At 41.5% G+C, this 14,203-nt stretch overlaps 1 protein-coding gene across 1 annotated transcript in view; it reads right to left on the minus strand.

Moving 5' to 3' along the window:
• Positions 1–14,203, minus strand: part of ARHGEF28 (Rho guanine nucleotide exchange factor 28) — a 167,027-nt gene that overhangs the window by 74,335 nt on the left and 78,489 nt on the right. The window contains exons 8-13 of the mRNA XM_015413585.1: positions 9,713–9,843; positions 7,594–7,826; positions 7,239–7,440; positions 3,913–4,024; positions 1,810–1,852; positions 224–347 (exon numbers count right to left, since the gene is read on the minus strand). Of these exons, the coding sequence (XP_015269071.1) occupies positions 224–347; positions 1,810–1,852; positions 3,913–4,024; positions 7,239–7,440; positions 7,594–7,826; positions 9,713–9,843 (845 nt within the window). The remainder of the gene's footprint in view (positions 1–223; positions 348–1,809; positions 1,853–3,912; positions 4,025–7,238; positions 7,441–7,593; positions 7,827–9,712; positions 9,844–14,203) is intronic.

Consider the following 14,203-nt stretch of genomic DNA (forward strand, 5'->3'; position numbering starts at 1 on the left):
CTCAGCAGAAATGTTTAAACAAAAACTAGAATGATTGTGGTTGTCTCCCACTACAGCAATTCCGGGTGACCCACATGGCCTGCCTGTTGGTGGTAGTGTGTTTCCAGAACTTCATATGTGACAAAATACTTCTAGAAGTCCTTCTCTTTTAAAACACTATTCAAAATGTGTAAAAATGTAACTAGACATCTTATAATATTGCATACATCAAGCCTCAAATTACCTTGGATTTATTTCGTGTACTGGCCATTCTATTCATCAGAAAGCTGAAAGTACGGCTGACTTTGTATTTTTCAGATTCAGATTTTGTAGGTATAATGTACTTATCCCAGTCCTCTTCTTGAATTCTAAAAACACATCAGCAAATCTTTCATCATGTTACACAGAATACCTTAACGTCATTCTGTTTCTATGTCAATAGAAAGCTTTCTGGAAAATCTGATACAATGCTGGTATTTGTGACTGGGCTATTGGAAAAAGCATACAACATTAGGAGAATGAACATTTAATACTGAGAGTTTCTAATCTCTATGGACTTTAATTTCACGTTACTGGACTACTGTAACTCACTCTATGCAGGGCTACCCTTGAGGCTGACCGGAAACTCCAATTGGTCCAGAATGCGGCAGCACAGGTCCTTACAGGGACTCTGGTAAGAGCACATATTCAGCCTGTGCTCTGCCAGCTGCACTGGCTCCCTGTTGAATTCCGGATCAAGTCTAAGGTTATGGTATTGACCTTTAAAGCCCTAAACAGTCTGGGACCACCTCTCCTGGTATGTTCCTCAAAGGACACTTCACTCAGCAAATAACAACTTGCTAATGATCCCTGGTCCAAAGGCCATACCGCTATTCTCAACCAGGGCCAGGGCCTTTTCACCCATGGCACCAATCTGGTGGAACACTCTGTCCAATAAGACCTGGGCCCTGCAAGATTTGAATCAATTTTGCAGGGCCTGTAAGACAGAGTTGTTCCACCAGGTGCATGGTTGAGGATGACTTGTGGCTTGCACTATGGACCAATTCTGGATCTGCCCTATTGTGCCATCTAACGTGGAATTGTTAACATTGGGATTATTAATTTTAATCTTAATTGTAATTAAGTTAATTGTATGTTGATTTTAAATGTTGTGACCCACCCTGAGGCTTACTGCGGAGGGGAGGGAGAGCTGTAAGTTCAATCAATCAATCAATCAATCAATCAATAATGAAGTATGACACTCCTTCACAACCTACCAGGAAATGCAGCATCACACTAGTGCAGGGTTTATGATGCTGTAACTCTTGTTGATAAGTAAACAGCAGCTATTGTTTGATGGCTATTGCTGATGTTCTAATAATAATAATAATAATCTTTTAAAAATACCTTTTTTCTTTTGACTGTTCAGTCAAGATGTATGCACATTGTTCTACAAAACAAAAGATAACCAGTGTAAATCTACTGTCCTGCCATATTCACAAGATTTCAATTCTGAAATTTGCTCTGTTATTACAAGCGAGCACACCTGACATTTTAAAATCAAGATGGGTAGCCGTGTTAGTCTGTCTGTAGCAGTAGAAATGAGCAAGAGTCCAGTAGCACCTTAAAGACTAACAAAATATGTGACAGGGTATGAGCTTTCCTGAGTCACTGCTCACTTCTTCAGATACAGCTAGGATGGGAGTCCATCTGTCCTATTTATTGGTAGCCCTACAGGCAAGCCTCAAGGGGAAGGGCATTCTAAAGGCAAGGTATATAGTTGTAATACATAACTGACATACATATATTTAGGATGTTCTAATAATAATAATAATAATCTTTTAAAAATACCTTTTTTCTTTTGACTGTTCAGTCAAGATGTATGCACATTGTTCTACAAAACAAAAGATAACCAGTGTAAATCTACTGTCCTGCCATATTCACAAGATTTCAATTCTGAAATTTGCTCTTTTATTACAAGCGAGCACACCTGACATTTTAAAATCAAGATGGGTAGCTAGTTAGTCTGTCTGTAGCAGTAGAAATGAGCAAGAGTCCAGTAGCACCTTAAAGACTAACAAAATATGTGACAGGGTATGAGCTTTCCTGAGTCACTGCTCACTTCTTCAGATACAGCTAGGATGGGAGTCCATCTGTCCTATTTATTGGTAGCCCTACAGGCAAGCCTCAAGGGGAAGGGCATTCTAAAGGCAAGGTATATAGTTGTAATACATAACTGACATACATATATTTAGGACTGATAAACTATGATGCTCACAAACAACACACACATGCCATACCCAAGTTTTGTAAAGTTTTACTTACATATTATGAATGATAAATGGGGTAGGAGAAGCAGGCATTGATTGAATGATGTATAAAAAGGCCTTCAGTCTGGATTTACGGAGAATAGAATGCCTGTCTCTGAAGTATATGGATTTCCATTTTAAGAAGTAAATAAAGTAAAAGTATATACTGTGGGGGGGGGGGTTAAATACACCCCATGATTTTAACCTGTTGGTTTTGGTCTTCAGACAGTTTGATCCAAAGTTCTAAAGCGACATCCCTCAGGCCTCACACAGTTCACAACACGTTAATCTTGCCTTCAGCAATGATTCCAGATTTTAATTAAGATGAGAGCCTTTGCTCACACTTGTGAAGGCAGGGAAATAGCTTCTGAGAGTGATGAGAAAAATTCCATCACATTTAACGTGTTTAATAGGTCTATGTGATTTATATCACAACATGGTCAACATGGTCACCTCCAAGCAGATGCACTTCATAACTTTGAAACCCTTACTGCAAGATGACACCATGGTTATTATAGGGATTGATTCTTTGTGCGGGCAACAATTAGATCATATAATAAAGATGGCACCACCAGATTGTGAGGCAAAATACACTTCCAGCTAACTGACCACAAAATGAAAACAGGGTGAACCCGAAGAATACAGCCTTCTCCAGAACAGGAATTGTCCAGAACAGGAAGTCAAACGTCTGCACTATACAGTCAATGGTGGTACCAATGTACTGGCAGGAGAATAATGGCTGCTGAAGTATCCTGCAAGTCTATGTTGGAACAGCTTATTCAAATACACAGTTAAGAGCACTCTGGTATATATGTGAAGGATCTGATTACATTAATGGTTTGCACCTCTGTAACAGTAACCATCCTGAGTCCAGAGCACTTTTATTTAGACAGCCAGGGTAGTGTAGTGGTTAGACTCTGCCACGGAAGGTTGCTGGGCGATCTTTTGGCCTAACCTACATCACAGGGTTGTTGTAAGGATTAAAAAAAGGAGATGTAGGCAATGTAAGTCACTTTGGGTCCACACTGGATAGAAAGGCAGGGTATAAGTGAAGTATCTAAATAAATACATAAACAAATGTGTTGCTACCAGACTCTGTTTAATGTCCAGAGATACTGAAGGGCTGGGAAGTAACCAATCATGACTCAAGTCAATAAACAGGTTTATGCTGGAATGAGGAATATGTATGTCTAGAATACACATAAACCCCTTTTTGCACTGGTAACCCAAGGCCTTTGCTGACCATAATGTATGTACAGTAGTTGCATGAAGACAGAATTGAGAACATGCTAGCAGGCTCCCGCCCTGATTCTCATGCATTTATCATACTCTATGTGTAAAGCCTCTGTGTGCACAATTAGTAACTGTGCAGAAATGCCAGTCAATGGTTGGAAGTTGGCAGCAGAGCCAGTTGGCATGATCCCATTCCCCTCTGCATGTGTTTTTTTAGTATGGCGCTTGGAGGAATCTCAAGCCTAAAGCCCTGTGCAGATGACCTGTGTTCTAATATACACCCCTCTTCCAATGCACAATCCTTGTATACCCAAAACAGAGATGGCAGATGGCTAATTTCAGGCTGAATTATGTTCTCAGGCTGAATAAAAAGTAAGGGAGTATAACAAATAAAAGCAGGACTCATGCTCACCATCATTTGAATCACATATTGTGAAGTCATGTGCACCATGTGATTTTCCTAAGATGATTTTGGGTGAAGTATAAGAATAGGAGCGAGATCGAATTCCAGACAGTAACTGTTCCTAGAACATATTCAATATTTTAGAGAAAACTTTCATAAACAGCAGGAGCATTTTTTAAAATTACTTGGAAACGTTTCTAAAATCTTCTACAAAATTAGTTGTAGGTATACTGAGAGACTCATAATTATTTATTTAAAACATCTTTACGCCATCTTTCCTCTTGATCAGGGTCCTCAAGGCAGCAAACATGCAAACATTTGATCAATCAAAAACAAAATATAAATGATAAAATAAATAAAAACACATAAACATACAACACCAGAACCAGAGAGGAGAGACAACAGTCATTATTGAGGGTATGCCACACAAAAAAACTTCACCCACTGGTGGAAGACACCAATAGAGCTAGAGAGACGAGTCTCCCCGGGGAGGGAGTTCCAAAGTTTTGGTTGCCCTGAGTGTGACCACTTCACTTATGTTCCTCAGGACATGTTCCAGTTGCTGAACTTTCATTGTGAAACTGCTGAGTAGAACCCTTTTCTTGCCATGGTCTGTTTTAAATTGGCATAGGGTAGCCCTTCAATAAGGAAATTATACTCTACAGCAAACGTGGGTAAATTATTATGGCCCAAGGACCACATTTGGGCCCATAAACACTTTTCATCTGACCCTTTAGCTCCTGCGAAATTTTCTGGGAACATTCAGCACAAAAGTCCAGAGTCAGCAAGTGATCCAATGCAGTAAAAACTGTTCAACAGCTCAGGGGCTGAGAATAATTAAGAGCAGTAGAGCAGACAGGAAGATCACTTTGGGGTTTCTACCTGCTTCTGAAGGATCCAAGTTGGACACCAGTTCTTCCCGTTCCTCTGCTGAGGATGTCTGTGTCCAACTTGGACTCCTCAAAGAAGAAGGAAATCCAGATGTGGTCCTCAGGCTGAAAATGCCTACCCTTCCAGTCTGCAGTTCACATTCACTTTTGTCTTTAAAGAATTTTTTCCAATCTCGATGACCTCAGCATAAAAATAATATATAAATATTATAGAATTGCTTGTTATAGCCAGCTTGTTCTTGCTTCTTTATATATGGTGAAAAAGAATCTGTTGAAAGGCCATGAACCCTTTTGGTCTCACATTTTACTTCAAAAAATGGCTACAAAGACATTTTTGTTGCAAATTTCCCATTTCTTAACCCCTACTTCCTCTATTAATTTGACTGCACTCGAAAACAGAAAAATACTGCTTTCACACACTTTGCTCAGAATTGGCATCTTCATTACTTTTCTACAATTACGTTTTAGCCAAAAGATTTTGTTCATTCATCTTTTAATTCATGAGCTGATGTTACATTTCTACATATTGAAGGACAGTATACAGGAGCTGCAGTTTTAAAAGACAAGATGTAAGTGGATTCATTTCCAGCCTCTCTGCATCAAAAAAGGTGTTGATTTCACAATAATATGTTGCCTGTGTTCAACAGTGAGTACAGCCCCTGTGTCACAGTTACTGTTGCATAAAATTGAGCTACTTTTCACCACTACAAAAGATAAACAGCAGACACGGTCTGGATGTCACAGCATTAACACACTGTCCTTTCAATAAGGATGTCCCTCAGCATTCTCAATCAGGTTCCCCAGAATCAACTGAGGGAGCATCCCCTGCAAACAATCTAATTTCTAAATTCTGAAACAATGCGTACAAGTCTTCTTAGCCACCAACATCTGTAGCAACTATTTTTGCCTTTTGGATAGCCTAGACGCTTTAGATGTTTAACACACACATACAATCTGGACAATCTGTTTTCCTTAATTTGACCACATCACCTAGCCTACTAGCACTGGCCTATCCCTATCTTGATGGAGGTGTTTGTAAAATATTCCATCCTTCTTCACACACTTTCATCTGAGGTACAAATAACTGGAGGAAAATATAATCAGCAAGAGAAGGGTTAAGGCAGTTGGTGTAACCATGCCATTATGGTTGCATAAACCTCTTAATTAGTAGGAATGGGCACAAATCAGTTCACAAATGAAAGTTCATGATGAATTTTAGTTGGTTCATGGTTTGAGAAGTGATGTTTACAAACTGAAGAGCCATCATGAACTTCCACGAATTTTAAGGCAGTTTACTGCTGTTTCTGAAGAGCAGAAAGCCCCTAGTCAGGTCTTGCTGGCAGACAATGGTGTCAGGCGAATGGTGATTAGAAGAGTGTGGTCAGCGTGGGCAGGTCGGAATGTCAGCACAGAACAGATTGATGGGCAATCCAAAGGGAGTGTCTAGCATTCCAAGAGTCAATCACAAGTGAGGTAGAGCAAGAGTCGTAGTCAGAAATGGTCTGAGAGTCACAATGGCAGAACAGAGTCCAGTTCAAAAGTCATCAGAATACAAGGCAGATTTACATGCAGTGGTCATAGGGTCAGAGCTCATTTGACTTATTGCTTCCATGCCTAACAGGCTCCCTTGGCTGGTTTTTATAGCCTTAAGGGTTAGGCTTGCAAGCCAGTTGCTCAGGAATAATCCTCCAACTACTCAAACAGCGGGCATCAGGACAGGAGGCGTGCACTTTGTCATCTCTCCTGTAGTTCTTCTTGTAGCCCTCGTCTGCGGCACTCTAAGGGTGTGGGTAATACTGGAGGGCTTGAAATGATCAACTGAGTATCACCTGTTGGATCAGGGCTAGAGGGTGTCAGTGGCTCTGCACCAGCTGTTGGTTGTGAATCCTGACAAGCCTGTAGCTCATCTTCCTCCATGCTGGCTTCTGCTGACTCAGAGCTGGCTACATGGGGCTCCTCTTCTCCTGAGAAGTCCTGAGGAGCTCTGCCTGACCCGCAACACCTCTGCTTTCTGCTCCCTGCTACTTTTCACAGAAAACCCCCTGCTTTCTGATCCCTGAAAAAAGCAGTGGGGAGCAGAAAGCATGGGTTTAAATAACTCAGAGCCATTTAACTGCCTGCTTTCTGCTAATCACCACTTTCAGCAGAGAGCAGAAAGAAGAGGTCATTAACCAATTTCCTGGTTTGCATCAGTTCATGGTTCGGTTTGTGGTTTGGCCACAAACCACAAACCGGACTGCAGAAATGCCATTCGAGCCCATCCCTAGTAGTGAGTTTGCAGGTGGCAACCATATAGCAAATAATGGTTTGCATCCACCAAAAATATGAAGAACAATATGTATTTTTACATATTTATTCCATCTTAAACATACCATCTTAAATAAAGATTTTTTAAAAATCATGGTTATTTACTTTGTACAGAAAATAGTAGTACTAATTAAATACCTTTGACTGTAGATTGTTGGACAAAGGAAGAGATTCTGCCCTGTTAAAATCCAGATCTGTACTTTGCTCCAACAAACTGAATTCGCCCTTGTTACCAGCCAAGGCAGCAGAAGAGCTGAAGGGCATTGAAGGGTAGCAGTGATGGGACCTGTTTGAACTTCTTTCATCGACACTCTCTACATCCAAGTCATCGAGACTGGAACTGAGGACACAAAAATGACTTGTTACAAGTGGGACACATAAGCCACATCAACCAGCCACTCGACATTAAATCAAAGGTCTCAGCCATTCACCTAGCCTAGGTTAAAATGGGAATGATTTATTCAGAACAATACAGACAAAACTAATGCCACACCTTCGTTTTTTCATGATGGAATAGCGTTGATTTCTTAGGTGGCTAAACGCATGTGCCTTGAGTGGCAGGTAAGAGCCGGCTGTACACAAATTAGATGGAATGACGGGTGACGTATTTCCACTGTCCATACTATTTGCAGATGCTTCTGTATCTTCATTCAACTCGGCTTGGTCTGTGCAAGTTTCAGAAGCAGATTGGCCTACGTTAGGATAGCTGACACCAGCTTCTTCAGTCTAAAGTGTGAAATTAATATGAGTTAGTAATGTTTGCAAAAGATATGGAAGAGATGGAAATGAAACCAAACTCAATTTGTAGGTCTGTCATGAGGTACTAATATTTCTAGGACAAATCTTGGCAGAGGCGCCCAGGATCATAAGCAATACAGCCCAGGATGAGGTGAGGCACAAGCACCAAGGTTGGTGGTGTGCTCCATCATGGAAAATATTTTGTTTCTTATTTGTTCATTTTGATTCAAAAAGAATTCAGAAAAGCCTATTCATTCCCAAAAATTCAACAAAAATACAGATTTAAACCGAATGGTGCAAACACAGTGCAATGTAAGAGCACCAGAAGAATTGCATAGGCCTGACCCCAAGACACCGTAACATACAACTGCAATCCAAAAAGAAGCAGAACCAAATACAGTGCATTCACATCAAGCAGAAGTAAGACAACAAGCAGCGACAAAGAGACCAAATCTTTGCCCACACATACACACAAAATGAAATTGGAATTTTAAATACTCTCACTTTCCCACCACCTGAGCAGATACAACTCGTGATAATGGTGCCCCTTTTGCATTGCTACAAGTCTTGCATTGCGCTTTTGATGGTGACCCGTCATCATAAACAGTGTACATGACTTGGTCTAAACAAAATGCTTATCACACTGCTGACTGGTGATATAATGTCTTGCAAGAGTACTTGTAAGTGAGTGTTGAACACTGCAAATGTTAATCTGCATTGCACATGTAAAGGAATATTTTTTAAAAAACCTTCACTGGTGCTCCAGAGGTTTCTTATCCTATAATTCACCAAAAGCTTGCTAAAAAAAAGTTTTAGAAACCAGTAATTTGAAAGGTTTCTAGAAACAGATGACTAGATAGTCCCTGTTCTTTTAGGCATTTGAAATCAGAACTCCATAGACAGTTAATATTGAAAGCCTCCTTTCCACAGAAGTATAATGTAAACGTTCAGAATGGCATATGCCAAAAAGATCATGTGAGACCATAACTATTGAGCTGGAAAGCTAACCGTTCAACATGTCAAAGACTTTTAAATGAACAAATATGCCATGTGAAAACACATGTTTCTGTGATGCCTGGACAAGATCCAATTCAGCTGAGGAAAAGGAAGGAAGGAGAGGAGAGAGACAGGCTGACAGGTGCACAAGAGACAACGGAGCAAAAAGAGGGAACAGAAAGATGGACAAGATCAACACCATGACTTCATTTACTCACTAGGTAGTGGAAGGAGAAGGTTATATGCATTACTTATTATTCATCTTCTTAAACAATTATATCCTGCACTCTCAGTCATTATGAGTTCACAATCATAAACATTAAAAAAAATCACAATACAATATTTTAAAACTTTTTTAAAAACCTAAAATCTCATCAGTAGAAAAGGCCTTGGTGGAAAGGTAAAGAAGCACCTGAAACTAGCAAGGTTAGGCAGCATGGAAACCACCAGTGAGAGGGAGTTTCATAAGTAGGGCACCACCTACCCTCTGTGGCCACCCATTTTAGTTCCACAGTGGAAGGCACATGGAGAGGGTTCTGTCCAGAAGACCTCTGCCAGGTAGCAACAAGTGAGAGAAGTCAACCTTTTAAGTTTCCTGGTCCCAGACCTGTAATGGATTCTAAGATAATGACTAGCTTCTTGAATTGTGCTCAGAAAACAAAAGGAAGCCATTGAAGTTCTTTCACTACACAAAATATTATCAGTTTCCTTTTTAATTTAACAACAAACATAATCAGATGTTAGTAAAATAATTCATATCCCTACTATAAACAAACAGAAGACAACTCTGGCACTCCATCAGACAGAAAACGGTGGCATATTTCAATAGAAGACAGAAACACACTAGCCTTAAGTATGTGCACTTTTGAGAATCTTACCTGCTCTACTACCATGCGGTTTGCATATACTTCATCGCTTCCATTCAGCATTGCAGAAAGCCTGGATGCAGCAAAGAAGGTGGAGGGACTGGAACATTTCTTAAAAGCTTGAAACGGGGACTGTTGATGATCTGCAATAAAACACATTACAGGAAAACTATTTCTTGCATTGTCATTCTTTTATTCATTCTCGTAATGAAACTGGCAATGCTTTACATCTAAGTGAGTCAAAAATTGGAATATGAGACTCCTTTTATGTGCATACTTTCCATCTGTGTAAATGAACTCATGTTCTTGTAAAAAGAGGGACACATTAATTCCGTTTCTGATTTATACAGGGGTCTAAGCATTCACCTGTACTTTAGCCCCTATTTTATTTTGACCTGAATAAAATTGTCACGGTTGGCATCGTTTCTATTCTGAATAGACCATAATTGAAATTGTTAAATTTGCTAACTTCGAGGAGAACCTGGAGATCTATCAGAATTACAACTGAACTCCAGACAACAGAGATCTGTCCAGATATTATGATAGTTATAATAGTTTAACATATTAATAATTATAATTATATTGCTATATTGACATATATTTCTAGTACATTGAAGCTTCATGTGACAGGGAGAGCACAGAAATTTGCCCCAGTAACACAGAAGCCAATGATTGTCATGCTCTGGTTCAGAGCCAGCCAATAGGAGCTGTTTACCGGAAGACAGGTTAAGATCTGACAGTTGGTATGGCAGTTAGATTTTGAGAGGTAGAGGCCAGACAGTGGGAAGCTGGGAGTGAGAAAGAAGGTTTGGACTGGCACACGCGCCCTTCAAAATCTGTAGAGATATCATATGTTTGGGTTAAGTTCCCCTGTCTGGGTAACAAAGTGTTTTAAAAGAGCCATTACAATAGTCCAGCAGGGTTTGCTGAGTCCAGTGAAACTAAAATGCAACAAATTATTGTATTTATATGTTATAAACCTGCCTCAGAAATGGCTTTTACCTTGGCATGTTCTCTAAAACCTAACACCCACATGTCCTCTTAATTGTTAATGTTTATCCCAGTTTGTTTATGCATTCATTTATTTGGAAAATTTATATGCCACTGCCCCAGAAACCTCTTGTGGTGGCTTACAATTAAAACAATAAAATAAAACCATTAAAACCAATCCACTAAAAACAAATCAAAGTCACTAAGAACAAGCCGAGCCATGTAAACAGGCCATTAAAACCAAGCCAGGGCATAAAAACAGTGTAACTCACACATCAAGCAGTCAAAAAAGATGTAGATAAAAGACTCCTGAAGTCAGAAGTAGACCATAAAAGCTAAAAGATTTAAAAGTTAAATGCCTGGGTAAAAAGGTAAGCACCAGATGAGCCTCATGGGGAGGCTCATTCCCAAGGTGAGTTGTGTGTTTTTTTCTGAATGAACTTGGTTCTTGTTCACTTTAAATAGAAAACCCTCTTGTCCCTGTTACTCTGGCTTTACCTTTGCTAATGATCCAGGGCTTTGGTGGGCTTATATCCACACCACGATCTTATCCCCTTGAAATGTTGTTGTTTTTTAAAATACCACTATCAGAATGGGGAGGGTGTGAAACTGTGACAGGAAAAATCCTGTAAGGTGGTTCTAGCTCCAATAAAAACTCACACATTGGTCTCATGGTGATTACAGATGATTGGGGGGGGGGGGATGAATAAAATGCCAGTGTTGAGAGTCATAGTTTGTCATTTTGGGCTACCTGATCACTGTGAATGGCTGCATTACTATGGTATTGCCCAAAGTCTTTGTCATCTGATAGGATTTGACAAAAGAACCTTAATGCTCCTTTGATAGCCATAGATTTATTTTCTGAATGGGTAGGTCACTTTTGTGGGCAGAATTAGTGCTGCACAAGGTATGTGCAAGTGTGCGTGTGAGAGTCTGAATTTAGATAGAGCTGAGAATGTGGCTAAAAATAGTTGAACTTGGGCACCAGCCTTAAAGGAAATCATAGCAGACGTTCATGTCAAGTCTGGTGCATGGATAACATATTTACTGCCTGCTATAAGGGTTCACTTGCTTCCAATATGCTCTGCCTGCAAGTTTCTAAATGAAAAACAGTGTTGCACTTATCTGTAACTGTTGTTCATTGAGCTGTCTTCTGTACAGGCATACATTGGGACTGCCCAGGCCAGCCACTGGAGGATTCTTTTCCAGCTTTTCTCCTTCCCTAGAAAGCGAAGGGGAGGAGCCCCTCCCCTCAGAGTCAGGCAGAGCTGCTTTCCCGCTCAAAGTCATGTGCTCCAAAGGAGGATTCCCTCCCTTTCCTCCGTTCTCCTAAGCACCACCAGCACCCAGGAATAACATCAGCCAAGAGCTCATAGTGAGGGAGGGGGGAGGGAATGTGTGCCTGTACAGATGGACAACTTTATGAACAAGTTATAGGTAAGTACAACACTGTTTTCATCTTCGGTCATCTGTGCAGTCCCTCATTGGGAGACTATAAAACTACTCACCAAGGAGGTGGGGTGATGCTCTCATTGGAGGAGAGAGTGCAGGACTGCTTTACTAACCAAAGTCTATGTTCTTGTGTTGACATCCACAGAGTAATGCCTGACAAACGTAGAGTGCCACACATGAAGGATGTGGAGGCCATTTGAGCACAGGTGGAATGGCTGCTTGGCTTGATCGTAGCACCATCTGATGGCCTTTGTGACCCACTTGGAGAGGGACTGTGAGGAAGCTGCCCTACCATTGGAAGGGCTGGAACAGCAGACAAACAAGCAAAAGGCTTTGTCCTAGACATCTAACATGTGTAGGACCTTCTCTGTGCTGGTTGTTGGAGGGGGGGAAAGACTGGTAAAATGATGTCCTGTGACAGATGAAATAGGGTGACAACCTTAAGTATGAAGCACAAGATAAGCCTTAGGACAACCTTCTCATTGTGAAATTTTATAAATGGGGGAGGTCAGCTCTCAGGGCTGCAAGCTCCCTCACCCTCCTAGCCAATGTAATGGCTAGCAGAAACAGGACCTTAATGGATGGGACTGCTAGAGAAGAAGTTGCCATATGTTCAAAGCGTACTGACATGAACTGTGTCAAAACTAGAGTCAATGACCACGGGAGAACTATAGGCGCCAAGAGGGAAACATATTAGATCGCCCCTTAAGAAAATGACGCGAGGTCTGGTGAGAAAATGGTTTTTCCCTCTACCATTGTATAATAAGTGGATATGGCTGCTAGGTGCACTTTTATGGAAGCACTTTTATGGAAGCAAGATCCAGGACTGAAGGGAGGTGTATAAACTTTCTTCAGGATTCTGTAATGAGGGGCAGAAAGGGGTTACCAGAATATACCATGTCCCTTCTATCTGAATCTTGGCCAACACTTTCATGATCAAGGGAAATAGTGGAAAGGCATAGAACAGGGCCTGCCTGTCCACCTGAACTGGAAGGTGTCTCCTATTGAACAGGGATCACTCCCTGCTCTTGAGCAGAATACCCGGGGCTTGGCATTGTGTCTTATGGCAGACAGATCTACCAAAGGGGTGCCCCATTTTACAAATACTGGCAGTATATGTTCCCTGGCAATGGACCACTTGTGGTCTGAACTCATCCTGCTAAGGGTGTCGGCCCTGGGATTCTCTGAGCCGGCTATATGAATGGCCTGCAGTGAGACCCCAAGGGTAAGTGCCGGTTCCCAAATGGCTATAGCCTCCTGGCATAGAGGGAGCAACACCATGCTGCCCTGCCCTGGCAATATGCCCTCTAGCATGGGAAAGGTGGTAATTCCCAGTGAATCCAAGCAGAGCCTTCCCAAAATTTTGTCCTTGGATCTTGGAACTGAACAGGTTACCTGGATCTCAGGGAATTTAGCCATTCTAATAATCTGCTCAGCATAGAGTAGGAGATCTTCATTGGGCAATATAGGATTCATATTTCCCACCATTTCTTCAGGAGATGGATCAGATAGCTGGTCAAAGCCCTGATCCGAGGGAGATGCTGTTTCTTCCCCCCAGAGTCGGAAAAGGCAGGTGGATCTTGCTGGGGGGGGGGGGGACAATCCAGGTTGATACTTAAGTGCATATATGGAGCCCAGAAGAAAGACCATGCTCGGTTCTGGTGGACCTAGCAAAGTCACCCCATTCCTGCGGAAGGCGAAGGGGTAGTAAAGTTGATATTGGTGCAGGGAGATGGAGGTGCAATGCAGGGCCAAGAGGCCAAGTTAGAATAATCTGGAACCAAGACTGGATCCGAGGGGGCAGCCAGCTGGTGCTCTGGGACCATTCTGACTTCACCCTCAGACAAGGAGAGGGCCAGTGACTGCACATGCAGAGACGGTGTTCTAGATGGAGGCCATTCCTGTTGAATAGGTGTCAAACTGAAGAAGCTGGAGTGGGTGGAACTGACATGCCTGTTTTGGGTGGTGAGCATCCTTTAACCAACTGGCTCTTTTCGTGATGTTTCTCATGGTGCTTGTATTTTGTCCTAGCTTTCTTAGGAGGGGGTTCTGGGGTGCATT

Source organism: Gekko japonicus, unplaced genomic scaffold (genome assembly GCF_001447785.1).
Source record: "Gekko japonicus isolate JY-2015 unplaced genomic scaffold, Gekko_japonicus_V1.1 scaffold318, whole genome shotgun sequence".
NCBI lineage: Eukaryota > Metazoa > Chordata > Lepidosauria > Squamata > Gekkonidae > Gekko > Gekko japonicus.